The sequence below is a fragment of the Gopherus flavomarginatus genome, chromosome 6 (assembly GCF_025201925.1).
Source record: "Gopherus flavomarginatus isolate rGopFla2 chromosome 6, rGopFla2.mat.asm, whole genome shotgun sequence".
In the NCBI taxonomy this organism is placed as follows: Eukaryota; Metazoa; Chordata; order Testudines; family Testudinidae; genus Gopherus; species Gopherus flavomarginatus.
The window spans coordinates 131898381-131913133 of NC_066622.1; the positions used below are offsets into that span (position 1 = coordinate 131898381).

The 14753-nt window shown below is 46.0% G+C and overlaps 2 protein-coding genes across 6 annotated transcripts in view; both read left to right on the forward strand.

Moving 5' to 3' along the window:
- The window catches only part of LOC127053442 (zinc finger and SCAN domain-containing protein 29-like), an 881068-nt gene that overhangs the window by 198178 nt on the left and 668137 nt on the right, over window positions 1-14753 (forward strand). The gene's annotated exons all lie outside the window — the stretch shown is intronic.
- The window catches only part of XPNPEP1 (X-prolyl aminopeptidase 1), a 46093-nt gene that overhangs the window by 21991 nt on the left and 9349 nt on the right, over window positions 1-14753 (forward strand). For 3 of the 4 annotated variants that reach the window (XM_050958070.1, XM_050958069.1, XM_050958073.1), the window contains 6 exons: window positions 4308-4397; window positions 8316-8366; window positions 9876-9934; window positions 10801-10878; window positions 11828-11899; window positions 14490-14550. In XM_050958070.1, coding sequence (XP_050814027.1) covers window positions 4308-4397; window positions 8316-8366; window positions 9876-9934; window positions 10801-10878; window positions 11828-11899; window positions 14490-14550 — 411 coding nt within the window. The remainder of the gene's footprint in view (window positions 1-4307; window positions 4398-8315; window positions 8367-9875; window positions 9935-10800; window positions 10879-11827; window positions 11900-14489; window positions 14551-14753) is intronic. The other variant, XM_050958071.1, reaches the window with a different exon arrangement.

Below are 14753 nucleotides of genomic sequence, written 5' to 3' on the forward strand. Positions count from 1 at the left end.
GGTGTCATAACCAATCAGTACAAGGAGTGGGTGTAAAAAGCTCCGGAGAATACAAGAATCAGGGATAGAATGGGACGTGTAAAGCTCTTTTGTAGATTTACTCAGTTGGATTAATTACAGTTAGGGACCTTTGGGGCCTAAACTACTGGGTGAAGATTTAAAAAAGAGTAATTTTCATGATGGTAACAGATAACAATGTAGGACATCTAGGACCTGGCTCTTCAGAGAATCAGAGCACCTACATATCCATAGAGCTAGGGCAGCTTTCTCAACTCCATCTTTCAGAGGTGCTTTAAACCTGTCAGAGGGTACTTCAGTCCTCTACAGACCCACAAAATCCTTGGTCCCCTTTCCTGAGTCTGCAAACAAGGGTGCTTGTAGGGAGGGTGATTTGCCATCAGTACGAGAAGACACCCTTCGCTCACTGCACGTAGGCCACCAAACAGCCACTGATGGCAACAGTGAGGAGCCATCATGGATTTGTGCTGGTAACCAAGAATGGAAAAATCTCCCTTGCCGCCCTGTCCCAGCCTTTGTGTTCCTTTTAAACGACTGTGCTCATGCTCTCCCTTATGAAGGCTGTCACGCGGGCAGGCTGTGGCCCTGTCCACATCAGTTTAAGAGGCATTGGAATAATCAGCTGGGTGGAAGGGTCCCTTGTGGAGGACCTGGGTGAAACCTTGGGTGGGATTTTTGGAAGTGCTCAGTGCTGGCCTATCTCTGCTCCCGTTGAAATCAGTCGTTTCCCAGCACTTCAGAACAGGCTTGGAACATAGCAGCAGAGTGGTCAGGGAAGCTGTCACTGTTGTGTGGCTAGAGAGATGCTCAGAATCACTGTGGTGGGCATCGTTCACCAACATAATCACTTGATTTTAAAAAAGAATCGCGTAGTCATCTAGGTCCCAGCCATCCCCTTCCTGTAACTAATCCCACAGGATAATCTACAAGGCGGCTCTACATTGACCTCTGTGTCGCTGAGCCATTGTGCTCAACAACCACCAGTCTGAGTGGGTGTCATTTTTAATTCTTGTCCTGCAGCCACTCTCTGCTGTGGGTAGTTCCCAGTGACTTTAAAGGGACTACACCGTGTAGTGAGCATTTGCATGGTAGGGCTTCAAGTTGCAGTTTGGCTGAGACACCAGGGTTGAGGGCCCTTTTCCTGCAAAAAGTGCCATGGGATTTTTAAGAACAGCCTAGGTTTTGTGTCTTCTGAAAGAAACCTCTCCAGCTATAAAGGCTGTTTATGTATCTGCCTGTTGTCTATTTAGTTATATAGACAAGCTAATATCTGCCCTGCTCGATGTGCCAGTTACTGCGGCCAAGAGAACAGGTATTGTGTATTATTGTTTCTCTGACAATGACATCTGATTATGTATGTTGGCTGCATCTCTGCTCTTTGTGCGTCAGTACAGATGGGGAGATTGTAAAGCTTTATCATTTACACAGCAACAAATCGCTTCTATATATGATGGAGCTCTTTGTATCTTTCTGCCAACTCTTAAGAAATGTGTGCTTTGCCTGATACAAAAACAAATCATCGGGATGTAGAACATGTGTAAAACAGATAAATCTCTCTGCCTCTTTCCTTAGTCAAACCTGGCCTCCCGACAGCATCAGATACATGGCTCTGTGCCTATTGCTGCTGCCATGAAAAATTGCTGCGAAGTACTAAAACTCACTCCAACACCTCTTCTTAGAATATTTGGGTTCATTAATTTTGGGCATTAGAAGCAAGGGTGCAACTCTTCATCTGGTGCAAACCAGTATAGCTCTGTTGACTTCGGTGAAAATATCTTCTGCCAAATAGCGGAGCAGAATCTCAGCTTGGATAAATTGAAATAGCCCAGCTGAAATTTGTAGCAGGGTACCATCCCAGAGCACCTCCCTCCCCATGGCCTGGCATGCCTTCAGTTTCCCCCTTTAGTTCTTTGCAATGATTGAGACTCAGGCCAGAGGACGCGAGCCTTTTTGTGGGGCCTTCGTTCGTTCTCTTCCAAATACAGAGAAGTTAACCCTTTTAGTCCCATCCCTCTTCTCCTTTGATCAGGAGTCCCTCAGCCCTCCTGCTGGAATCTGGCTGATTGTTCAGGCAGACTTCTCCTCCTGGGCTGAGGAGTCCCCCAGCGTCCCTTTTCAAGGCTCTGCTCATTTCAGTCAGCTGCAGCCTTAAACCAGACTGGGAGCAGTCAGTGGGCAGCACCCATTCCCCTGCCGGTGTCTCCCCTATTATCCTTCCCAGGGCTTGTCCTGGTTGGCTGAGAGAGAGGGGATCCTTGCCCCACCTTGCACTACAAGGGTCCTGGTCTCTTAAAGAAACAGTACCCTGGGTTTCCCCCTAGCATTAGCTGTTCCCTAGGACAAACCACCTCTCTCCCAATACCTGCCTCTGCCCTTCTATAGGCCTTTGTCCACTCCAAAATCCCAGGAACCTTAGAGGGACATGCCTTGGAACAGGGATTGGTTGAACCCTAATTTGTACTATACTTAAAGGGGATAGCCCCCCTGTTGCCACGGCAGTGCAGTTATGGTAGTTTATACAGCTGAGGATCTGGCCCGTAATACGTAATTTAGGATGATGATTATTGATTAACTTACATCTCTTAGTGCCTGGAGGCCTCAGCTCAGCTCAGGGCCCCGTTGTGGGAGGCACAGTGCAAACATATAGTGAGAGACAGCCCCTGCCCTGAAGAGCGTACGGACAAGACAGGCAAAGGGTGGGAAGGGGAAAAAGAGTTAAGTGACTAGCTCAAGGTCAGTCTTCAGGTGCCTGGCAGATCTGGCCATAGGAACCTGAGTCCCAGTCCTGTGCGACGTATATCAGCTGAACGTCCAAGCAAGAATATCGTAAAGCTCACTGATGCACTGTGTAGATTTACCTCGCTCCTCTATCAAAGCCACATATTGCTGGTGCAGGCAGGAGTCCAACATCATATATAACACAGAACTTGCAACCCTGTATAGATTTGCTCGCAAAGGTGCATAAATATACTTTTATCGGAAGATAAATATACCCCGACAATATATCTAAAAATGTCAACCGATGTACTGCATAGATTGGAGACTATCCTGACTGATAAATGTAATTTCATAGAAGCATTCGACACTTTATTTCTTCAGAATGTAGCAGTTGTTCTCCCGCTCCTGTAAAGTGTTTGGAAATGGTAAATCATCTAGTGGTCAGAGCAGAGGACTGGGAGTCAGGAGACCTGGGTTTTATTCTTAGCTCTGCCACTGACTTGCTGGGAGACTTCAGGCCAGTCATTTCTGACAGAATTTTTTAAAGGCTCCATTAGTCCCAGGTGCCCATCTAGACTCTGATTTTCTACTGTGTCCAAGCATAGATCAGATGCAGTGGAGACTGGCAGTGGGAGGGAACTGGTTGTGGATCCCTGATTCAGAATCATTGGGCCCTGGCACAAGTGAGATCTGCAGAGGGACAGTCTTTACTTGGCATTGGTGTAAAGTCCCTTGGGGACGTTGTGCCAGTGGAGGATTGATCAAAATAGAGCTCTCCTCTGCCACACCTTCTCTGGGGTTGCCAACCCTCCAGGATTGTTCTAGTGTCTGCAGGAATCAAAGATTAATCTTTAATTAAAAATGATGTTATGTGATGAAACCTCCAGGAATACATGCGACCAAAATTGGCAACCCTAACCCCCTCCGTCTTCTAGTCTCCCTCAACATGCCTCCCCCTTTCCCCTTGGCTGAGGATGAGTGGCAGCTGGGCTGGGAGGTGATGGAGCCATCTCCATCAGTTCTATGCCAGCGGAAAGTTCTGCCCAAGGGGAGATTCTCCACTGGCCACCTCTGTCGGCTTTAAGGCTGCTTTATGGCACAAGACTGGAGAGTCGAACTGTTAGGGCCTGGTTTTTGGAATGCAGCTCACCACAGATTTCAGTTAGAGCAGCCAGTGCTCAGCCCTCTGAAAATCAGGTCCTATGTGTCTCAACGGGCACACCCAAGATTACAGGCGATCATTGAAAATTTGGGCCTAAGCCTCTTTGTGCTTTAGTTTTCCCATGTGAAGCTCAAAGCTAACAGTTCTGACGTACTGCATGTGGCTGTCCTGGCTCTTAGTTCTTTCTTTGATTTATAATGAAGGCGGTAAACTCCTCAGAACAGGGACCATCCTTCTGCCGTGTTTTGGCCAGCGTTTAGCTAACCACCAGCCATCAGCACAGAACAAGACCGTTCTTTGAAGGCTATTGTAAAGTACAAACTTCAGTGATGCAAAAGTCCAAGATATTCAACATGCAAGATTGTGCAGTTTGAATAATCAGGATGTAATCCCTGCCTTTGTGCTCTAGGCTCACCGCTACCTCACCCCGTGTACCCCCATATGCATTGCGAAAGCTGTGAAGAACGCAGCCGAAACAGAAGGAATGAGAAGAGCACACGTAAGTGAAGCACTGAGTGCATTTCAGATCATCTCCCAGAGCCAGGGATTATGTTTCCCTTTAAGGATTGGGGGAGTGTTTCAATTGGACTCGTGTCTGATTAAGAAGCAAATAATACCTTGGATGTTTTCTTTCCTAACCTTCTGTCATACACCTGCTGCTTCTTCTGCCTAACTATTTGGTGCTCCCTTTAAAGCTTTCTGAATCTGAATCCTTCTTGTGCTCTCAGACATTGCTTGAGACACAAACAAGACTCTTTGCTGCAATGGCTGCCTTGGTGCATTTCTATACCCTACCTTTTTACAAGGACCGGGCCTTGGCTGATTGGCCAACCCTCAGCCCGGAAGAGCAGTGCACTGCTTTTTGTCTGGTCCCTTCCCTTTGTCCTGGGAGACCCTACCAGGTGTTGAAATCCTCACCGGCAGAGCTCTCAGGATCATTGGAACACACAAGCCTTCCCGCTATGTTTAAAGCCCCAGTGACGGCTTTAAAGCTATGAACAACATGTATACAAGTGCTTTTCACCATATGTGTTTTCAGTGGGGACTATACAGCGTTCCAGACCCATATTTAGCAGGTGAGCCCTGCAAAGCATGGATTGTCCCTTTGCTATGTCTATACAATGCCCAGTGCAATGAGGCTTAGATCTGTACTGGGCTCTTAAGGCATTACTGCTGTACAATCATGAACTGCTGTACAATCATGAACTACTAATATCATAGAATTATAGAATATCAGGGTTGGAAGGAACCTCAGGAGGTCATCTAGTTCAACCCCCTGCTTAAAGCAGGACCAATCCCCAGACAGATTTTTGCCCCAGATCCGTAAATGGCCCCCTCAAGGATTGAACTCACAACCCTGGGTTTAGCAGGCTAACGTTATCGTGGGGTAGAAACCAGGAGCCAAAAGTATACTCTCTAAACCATAGCGCTGAATACTCTGGCTCGGACCATTACAAGAGGCTAATCTTTTCAATGCCTCCATTTTTGGGTGGCCAAGATGATGCACCTGAAATGGGGCTGATTGTCTGAAAATGCCGAGTTCCCCGCCTTTGCAAAAACGAGGCCCCCTTTAAGGTGTCTCATGCTGGGCCCTTAAAATCGCTGGAGCTGCTTTGGAAAATCATGGGCTCTTGTTTCTCCAGTTCGCCTTCTCATCTATAACCATCAGGCACTGGGCATCAATCTACTTTATTTTATGCCGCTTTGGGCTCCGGGACCCCCAGGCTGTAATGCCATCCAGGATGGACCTGGAGCATCCATGTCCATTTTATTATTCTTAGTTCCAGCAGTATCCACAATGTGCTAGGCACTCTCCAAACATAGCTATGCTTGCAGTGCGCACTGTCAGGCAGTCCCATGGCCTTCATGTCTATTTCACATTTGCAAACAGGGTATAGTATTCCAATGAAACTCTTCATGGGTTCAGTCTGTCAAGGTGCTAATATCTTCCTGAGAGGCATGGAACCCTCATCTCCCAGCTCAGAAGGCGTGCTCGGCACCTGACAGGAGCAGGCCATGTAAGTAGGTGGAACCTGCTAACACAGAGTGGCTCTCGATCCCCCTCAAGTGGCTAATCCATCTATGGAGGTTTATGAATCTACTACTGTATTTGAGCTACAGTATCTGACTCCTTTTGCTCAGGCAACAGAGGACCATTTTAGGTCCAGATATCCCCTGTTAAATCCTTGCTACTGATAACCCATCCAGTGTGGTTGCAAAGGGACTTGAAATGCAGTCACTTGGATGGGAAGAGCAGGAGTGGGGTAACATATACCGAGGGTGACCATATAGCAACTGTGAAAAAACAGGACAGGAGGTGGGGAGTAATAGGTGCCTGTATAAGAAAAAATCCCCAAAAGCGGGACTGTTCCTTTAAAAGCGGGACATCTGGTCACCCTACATATACCCAAACATCAAAAGAGAACTATAAAGCAGCAGCTACAGCTGGGGCACGAGACTAAGAAAATCTGTGTTCTAGTCACATCGTTGCTGCTGACTCCTCTTGCTAGTCTTGGATGTATCAGTTCATCTAGCTGTGCCTCAGTTTACCTATCAACAAATGGGGATAAATATACTCAGGCCCATACTTCACAGCACGCATGTTGCAAAGCATAGGTAGTGTTTGCCAAAGGCTTCACAATCCTTGGCGATGAGACCCTACCCACCTGCAAAGCTTTATTAATGTTTATTTTATTTGAGAACCACTTTGCTAGATGCCCAAAAAGCCACAATTGAGGAAGAAAGTTGTATTGGTTAAAAAATTGACCTGGTTTAGAGGGGAGATGAAGGCAGTTATACAAAAAAAATATGTAACAAATGGAAGAAAGGGGAAGTTGATAGTAATGATTATAAATCAGAAGCTAGGAATTGTAGAAAATTGATAAGGGAAACAAAGGGATACAATAGAGACATCAATAGCCAACAGAGTTAAGACAATAATATTGAGTTTAATTACATTAGAGACAAAAATAATCCTATCAATTGTATTGGTCCAATACTAGAGGAAGTAGTAGAATTATTAATAATAATGCAGAAAAGTCAGATATGTTCAATAAGTATTTCTGTTCTATATTTAAGAAATGTTCTATAGTAACTTATCTTTTTTTGATGAGATTACAATTTTGGTTGATAAAAATAATAGAGTAGATGTAATGTACTTAGGCACTTGTAAGGCATTTAACTTGGAACCACATGATATTTTGATTAAAAAACTAGAATAATATACCATTAATATGGCACTTATTAAAAGGATTAAAAGCTGGCTTACTGATAAGTCTCAAAATGTGATTGTAAATGGGAGATCATTGACAAAGGAGTGTGTTTCTAATGTAGTCCTATAGGGATCAGTTCTTGGCTCTCTGCCACTTAATTTTTTTTTAATGACTTCAAAGAAAACATAAAATCATCACTGATAAAATTTGCAGATGACCCAAAAATTGGGGGCTTGGTAAATAATGAAGAGGACAGGTCACTGATGCAGAGTGATCTATATCGCTTGGGAAACTGGACACAAGCAAACAATATGCATTGTAATATGGCTGAATGGAAATGTATACGTCTAGGATCAAAGTATGTAAGCCGTATTTACAGGACGGGGAACTCTATCCTAGGAACAAATGACTGACAAATATTTGGAGGTTATGGTGAGAAATCAGCTGAACATAAGCGCCCAGTGCAACACTGTGGCCAAAAAGGGTAATGTGATCGTGGGATACATAAACAGGGGAATCTCGATTGGATATAGAGAGATTATTTTCCCTCTGCATTTGGCATTGGTGTGACAGCTGTTGGAATACTGTATCCACAGTTCAAGAAGGATGTTGAGAAATTGGAGAGGGTTCAGAGAAGAGCCATGAGACTGATTAAGCGATTAGAAAATATGCTTTATTGCAATAGACTCAAGAATCTCTGTCTGTTTAGCTTAACAACAACATGATGGCTCTTCAGTCTGACAGAGAAAGGTATAACATGATCCAATGGCTTTAAAATTCAGACTGGAAAAAAGGTGTATATTTTTAACAGTGAGAGTAATTAACCACTGGAACAATTTACCAAGGATCATGGTGGATTCTCCATTGTTGACAATATTCAATCAAGATTGGATGCTTTTCTAGAAGATCTGCTGTAGGAATAATTTTGGGGGAAGTTTTATGGCCTGTGTTATACAGGAGGTCAGACTAGATGATCACAGTGGTCTCTTCTGGACTTGGAATCTATGTCTAATTTCTGGTGCTTGCATTAATCAGGGAAGTTAGAGGCTAGACAGACTGCTTAGAGACCACTTACCTCATCTCCCTGTCAGTGTACCCTGTGTTAATATCTAATTGTCTTTGCATAAAAAAGACTGTTTCCATTGCAGCTTTATAAATCTTACGTGCACTCAATTACTTTTTCTTTTTCACCCATTTTAATATAGATTAAAGATGCTGTCGCTCTGTGTGAGCTCTTTAATTGGCTAGAGAAAGAGGTATAGTATTGATTTCTCATGTTTTAATGTAGGGATTTTATTACATAATAACATTTTGCATTAGTACAAGCTTTTCAATACTATGAATATTCTTTTGAGTAGTTCTACTAGGAGGGGAAGAAAAAGCGCCTGTTTTTCTCTGATTTTCAGGCTGTGGATTTGATTCTGGTTTCCAGCAAAGATGGAATGAGCTTTTTGATTCATGCTCACATTTATTAAATGCGATCAAAAGGCAGATTAGGCAAACTCGCCTGAGTGGGTGAGGAAGGATCTGTCCAGGTCTAATAGCGGAGATACTGTCTGCCTGCTGACCTGGTGTAGTAGATCGTAGAATAGTGTCGCATGTTACAGTGCAGTGTTACAGGGACAGTCTCAAGGTAATCTGTATTACCTAGTGGCTAGGGCAGTTTAGGTGTCTAAATCCCATGGACTTAACCTGTTTCCGTGCTTTTGTGAATCCCACTAGATGTGTCTCTGCATCTGTAGATGCCTAAGGACCTTTGTAAACCTGGCTGTAGGTCATGTGACTGGTCTGCTCTGCCATTCGCCCACTGTGTGACCTTTGGCAAATAACTGCATCTGTGTCTCCATTTCCCCCACACCAAAATGATTAAAATAAAAGTGACCATATATTTTGTGAAGTGCTTTGAGATCTGTGGCTAAAGGCACTATCTGAGCATGGCCAGCTTTTATATATAAGTATTACATGTTTTAATAATATTTCCATAAGTGTGTTATTAGCGTCTTAGATGCAGATAAGTATTAATGCTAAAAACCACAGATTATGGAAAGCACTGGTTAAATCTAGTTTGATTTTCACCATTATTTGTTCTGAATTTGTACATTTCAGTGTAGTGTCCAGTCTCAGAAACAGCTGCTGCCATATGTGACATTATTCCTATACATAGTCTCATTGAAGTCAAGACATGCTGTAGTAGCTGTTTGCAAACTGAGGTCTAAAACTCTTTGATTCTGCACTGGTCAGTTTCACTTCCTGGCTCTGGCACTCTTAGCCCAATGCTGCTGAGTTTGAGTTTCTATCACTGCAGGGGGGCAGTGAAATAAAACACCAAAATGTGAATGTCCCTGTAAGATTAGGTTGTGTAAAGGCTAAAGATAGAGCCTCTTTCATAGTTTCCTGGTTTCCTTTCCTAGTTGGCTGCCGAGGTGCCGACTTCCCCAGTGCCTGGGAGGTGCTTGATCCCTGCTCTGCCCCTTCCCCCAAGACCTAGCCCCAACCCTGCCTCTTCCTGCCCCTGCTGCTCCCCTTCCTGCCCCCAGTGCCTCCTGCATACCACTGAACAGCTGATCGTGGCAGGTGGGAAGCGCTGGGAGGGATGGGGATGAACTGATTGGTGTGGCTGCTGGCAAGCAGGAGGAGCTGATCTGCGGGGCTTCGATGGGTGCTGAGCACCCACTTTTTTTTCTGTAGGTGCTCCAGTCCCAGGACACCCACAGAGTCGGGGCCTATGGTTGGCCTGATAACTTAGCCCAGATTTTGTCCATTAGGTTCCAAAGGGATCTGTTACTGAAATATCAGCTGCGGACAAAGCAGAGGAGTTTCGCAGGTAAAAAAACAAAAACAAAACCTCCATCAGGATGTTTTCTGGGTGGCTTTTTGATTCTTATTCTGTGTTAATTTACTCTTTCCGTGATGCATGTTATCAGAAGACAAGTCGCTTTCCTAGGGTTTTATTTGGGCACTAGAAAAAGAAGGTTTGTGGCTGCTGGGTTAGCATCTCTTGGGAGGAGCAACTCCTGCCTTGCTGGATCCCATTCGCCACCTTTCCCTGCCTTCCTCTGCTGCTGGTTACTGGCTTCTCCCTTAGGAGGGCTGGGTCATGACATTTGCACGGGGAGGCAGGAGGCTCTTGTGAGCTTGCAAGACGGAGATGATAATACTTCCCCAATTCACAGAGGAGTCATGAAGGGAAATTCATTAGGGCTGGATTCTCCAGGCTCCTAAGGCCAAGTTGTGCCTTGTAAGCAACATGCACATAGTGGAGATTCGGGGCCATTAATGTCTGCCAGGTGCTTGGATACTGCAGGGATGGTGCTATAAAAATGTCTGAAAATAAATAATGAGTAAGAAGCAGGCGCGGTATCTGAAGGCTGAGATTTGGAGCTGGGGAGGATGTTGGAGGTGTGGAGGCCAGGCGGTTTGGGAGAAGGCAGGACTCCAGCTAGATGGGAGGCTAGGGGCTGAACTTACTTGACTCCTGTCTCACAGTAGAGCCACCTCTAAGCTTGTCCTGATGGCTGCGGGACTGACCTGATCTTTCTATGGAGGGGAAGGGTTTGAGGTGAGGTGAAATGGGGGAGGTTGGCTGGCTAGCTAGAGACTGTTTTATTATCTGAGCTGTGCTGGGGACACCCACCTGCTCTGGTGCGTGTCTCTCACTCACATGTGCGTGTTCATGGTGTTTCTTTTCAGCCAACAGAACGATTTTGTCGACTTGAGCTTTGCTACGATTTCGAGCACGGGTCCGAATGGCGCCATCATTCACTACAAGTAAGAGAAGCGCAGCCCCTGTGCTCTTCAGCAAACGCACTTCCAATAGCCTGCATTGCTTCCCCACGGTGCTGCAGCCGAGGACAGAAGAGTGAGATTATTTGGTTCAGACAAGGAAAAATATATCCCTGTTGCTCACCTTTTTTGCTTTATATTGGCCCAGCTCCCTTCCCCAGGAGATACGGATCTCAGCACACCACTTGGGATGCTGGTGCTTTGATGCCAATGTTGTGCCAGGACTTCATGGCCAGGAGAGGACCATCCCAGGTGGTGGCGGGCTCAGCCTATCCACCTGGCTCCACTCCAGTGTTTGAGTTGGAATTGGAGGTGAAGGCAATACATAATTTAACCCATGGAATGGATCAGTCATCATGGCTGTGCTGGGGCAATGAAGAGGTTCTCTACTTCCACCATAGCATCTGCCAAACCTTGGTCTGCAGAGTTTTTTCTGAGGGGAGGGCACGTTGGCCAATCCTGGCTGCCTCCTCTGGTGGATGATTTGGATTCCTTGTGTTGTGAGGAAATTGCGAGTTATTTTGCAGAGCAAGATGGCTCCTGACGACAGGCAGGGAAGAATGAGTGTGTGTGAGTGTACGTGTGTGTGGGGGGTTCATTCTGACTGCTCAGGAGTGCAGGGAGATGGGTTACCTGCAGTGTCTAGGAACTTGCTCCTTCTGAAGAGGGGAAGGAGTGGGGGAGGCAGGGGAACTGTGCTGAAATGGGGCCGGGGGCGCATGTTGGAGAATGGGCAGAGAGGAGCATGTGCCATTCACTCAGCGGAGTACATTCATCCACATCCCACGGCTCAGACGCTGTGCAAATTCCAGCATTCAGAGAAGAAGTTGGAACTGACCAATCTGAACTTGCCCCTGACATTGTCCTTCAACAGCTGCCTTGGCCCGGAAATGTTGAAATGAGGGAACAAACAATTTTTCATTTTATTCCATAGGCCAGTTCCTGAGACCAACAGGGCTTTGTCTGGAAATGAAATCTACCTCCTGGATTCCGGCGCTCAGTACAAGTAAGTGGAGGAGGGTCGCTGTAACTCTTGTTTCAAGTTAGAATCAAGAAATGTTTAGTGCGCAATCTGCAGGGCGGGAATCTCCATTGCTTTGGTGAAGGTTGCAAAGGGCTAGATTTGGTGCTGACTAAACAACTTGATGAGCTGTTATTTTTAAAGAACAGCTGCAATGCAGATCTTGTCTCTGTGTCCCGAGTGTGGTGGGAAATTGCACTGTATTGTTTAAAAAGAAAGTAGTTTCTAGGCCATCACTGTGACTCTAGCTGGGGTCACTGGGCTGTGAAAGGAATAGGTGGCCTTGCTGGCATTTGTAAAGGATTAAATGGGCCGTTATCGTTATTAGGGCTTGCTGGTATGACGTTTACAGAACTGTCATCAGGTCGCTGCCCCCTGGGCATCGCCTCTGTGCAGGGCACGGTGCTGCTGTGTCTCTGCCTCCGTGTCTCTGATGCTCTGGTGGCTTATGGCTCAGCCCTCTGGCTGGGTCACTGTGAAAGTTCAAGCCTCCTTCCCCTTCCTGGATAACAGAGTCTAAAATCACCTTCCCAAAAGGAGTTAGAATCCCAGCTGGGAGCCCCCCTGAGATTATCCATCCACATGACCTCTGGGCTCAGCTTTCAGGCCCCTCCCTTCCCCTCAGATGGGGCACCTCTGCCCTGACCTAGCTTAACAACCATCGGCAGGTCCCTGTTGAACCCAAACAGTGCGATGTCTGGCTTGCCTTCTCTCCAGGGAGACTCTGATTGGCCGCAGTCCCACTCAGTTATTGGCTTCAGCTAGAGTCCTCTCCCCAGGTGAGATCTGCTCTCTTTCCTAGCCAGCAGCAGCTGAGCGAGCTCTCCCCTTTCCAGCCTCTTCCTGCCGTCCAAGTTGGGCCGATTGTGCTTGCCACAGCTTGTTAACCCTCCCCAGCCCATGTGGGATTTATGTATCCCATCACAAGAATGGACAAAGAGGGATTCCCTGCCCAGAAGATCTTGCAATAGAAAGTCAGGGTGCTGCCTGTATAATCTGGCTGTGCCAGCTCAGGAGCAGACCAGGGAGGGAGATGTGACTCATAGTTACAATTGATCTTTGATTCCCCCATAGGCCCAGCGAGGATGTCATCTGCTAATGCTCTTGGCCAGCAGCAGGTTACTTCACCCTCCAAGCTGTCTCAGCTCTGCTAGCTGGTGCCCTGGAGGCAGAATCAAATCCCTGTCCGTTCCCTACTCACATGCCTGGGAGGGTGGAGTTACAGCCCCGCAGACCTGCCCCTACATTTCAAGTAGCAAAGCCGGCATCCCATGCAGCAGAGTAAGGGCATGTTGGGCAAGTAACCCTGTGGCCCACTGTTAAGATGATGCCAACAGAGGGCCGTGTCCAGGACGAGGGCAGTACTATTGTGCATTCACTCTGAAACCTAATGTTTGCCTCTTGATGCCCCATGGAGTCATGGAGACTGAATTCCTGTCTGATCCCTAGAGGTAGCTCAGGTACGAGCCATACTGCTGGGGAGGCTTAGCGCATGCTGTACTTGATTGATGGATCAAATTGGTGGCCTGCGGCTGTTACACCGGGACCTTTCACAAGCACTAACTAAATAGATTAAAGGCTTTTTGTTCAGCAAGGGAGCGAGTTGGACCTAATCTCTCCTTCGAGAGGAATTGTCTCTTTTGCGCTTTGGCTATTGTTAGCAATCTTTATAAAGGGCTTTGAAAAGGAAGCTCTTGAACATACTTTGATATCATTTTTATGAGTTCTTTTCCCCCCGCGGCGGACTAATTAATGATTCCTTTAGTGTCACAGTGAAAAGCAGCCCCTTGAATAAAATATGAGTTAGACATTGATGGTATTTAGCGCAGTATTGGGGCAGAGATGCTGAGTTTGCCGCTGCTGAGAAGTTAAATCCTGAATACTTTAGGAGTATGACCTGGGTGGGCCAGGATCAAATGTGTGCATACGGATTGACATTTCAGAAATAACTAGTGATTTGGGGTTGAATGCCAAACTTGAGATACCTTATGGGGTCTCATTTTCAGAGAGCAGGACTTCAGCACTTTCTGAAAAATCAGGGTCATTTGAGGGTCTCAAACTGGGCAGCCCCAATCATTACTCACTTCTTAGGATTTATCCCGTGATCAAAGGGGATTTATGTGTCTTTCTGCAGCCATTAGCTATCATGTATGCATCTGTTTTTCTTAAAGAATGCAGTTGTGGATTTAGTCTGCTTCAAAACCACCCTTGAAACAAATGACGTGTAATGGTCCCTTCTCAGCACTACTGAGCAGCATGCTGTGTGTGAGCTGTTCACTCTAGAATTAGTTGCATTTTCGTGGCATTCCAGATGTATAATTTGCGAAATGCTCTGGGGTGAAACATGACATTTGAATGTCAGTCAGTGCTGTTCCATACGGGGCATCAGTGTGTTCAGGGACTCATAGATAAGGACCTCTATGATCCTTTAGTGTGACCTCCTGCGTAAATCGGGGTGTTGAACGCTTTGATTCAGTTACTGGAAGTGACTAGCGTTTCAGCTTTATTATTGGGGTAAGATGTACCCCTCTGTTGGAGCTTGCTTTCTGTGACTTCATTTGCTCTTGTTTCAAAGGGATGGCACGACGGATGTGACTCGGACAATGCATTTTGGCACCCCATCGGCTTACGAAAAGGTAATTGGACATCTTGTGTTTGGAGAGCAGGCTCACGGTATTAGAGATATTTAAATGATCGTTACTTTTTAAGGAAAAAAATGGTAAAAATGATATGAAAGTAGTAACTGTGGAGTCAAAGTGACTCATTTTGTACCATCCATTTGCTCATAAAATTGATGAGGATTCTTAGATTCCAAGGCCAGAAAGGATCATTGTGATCA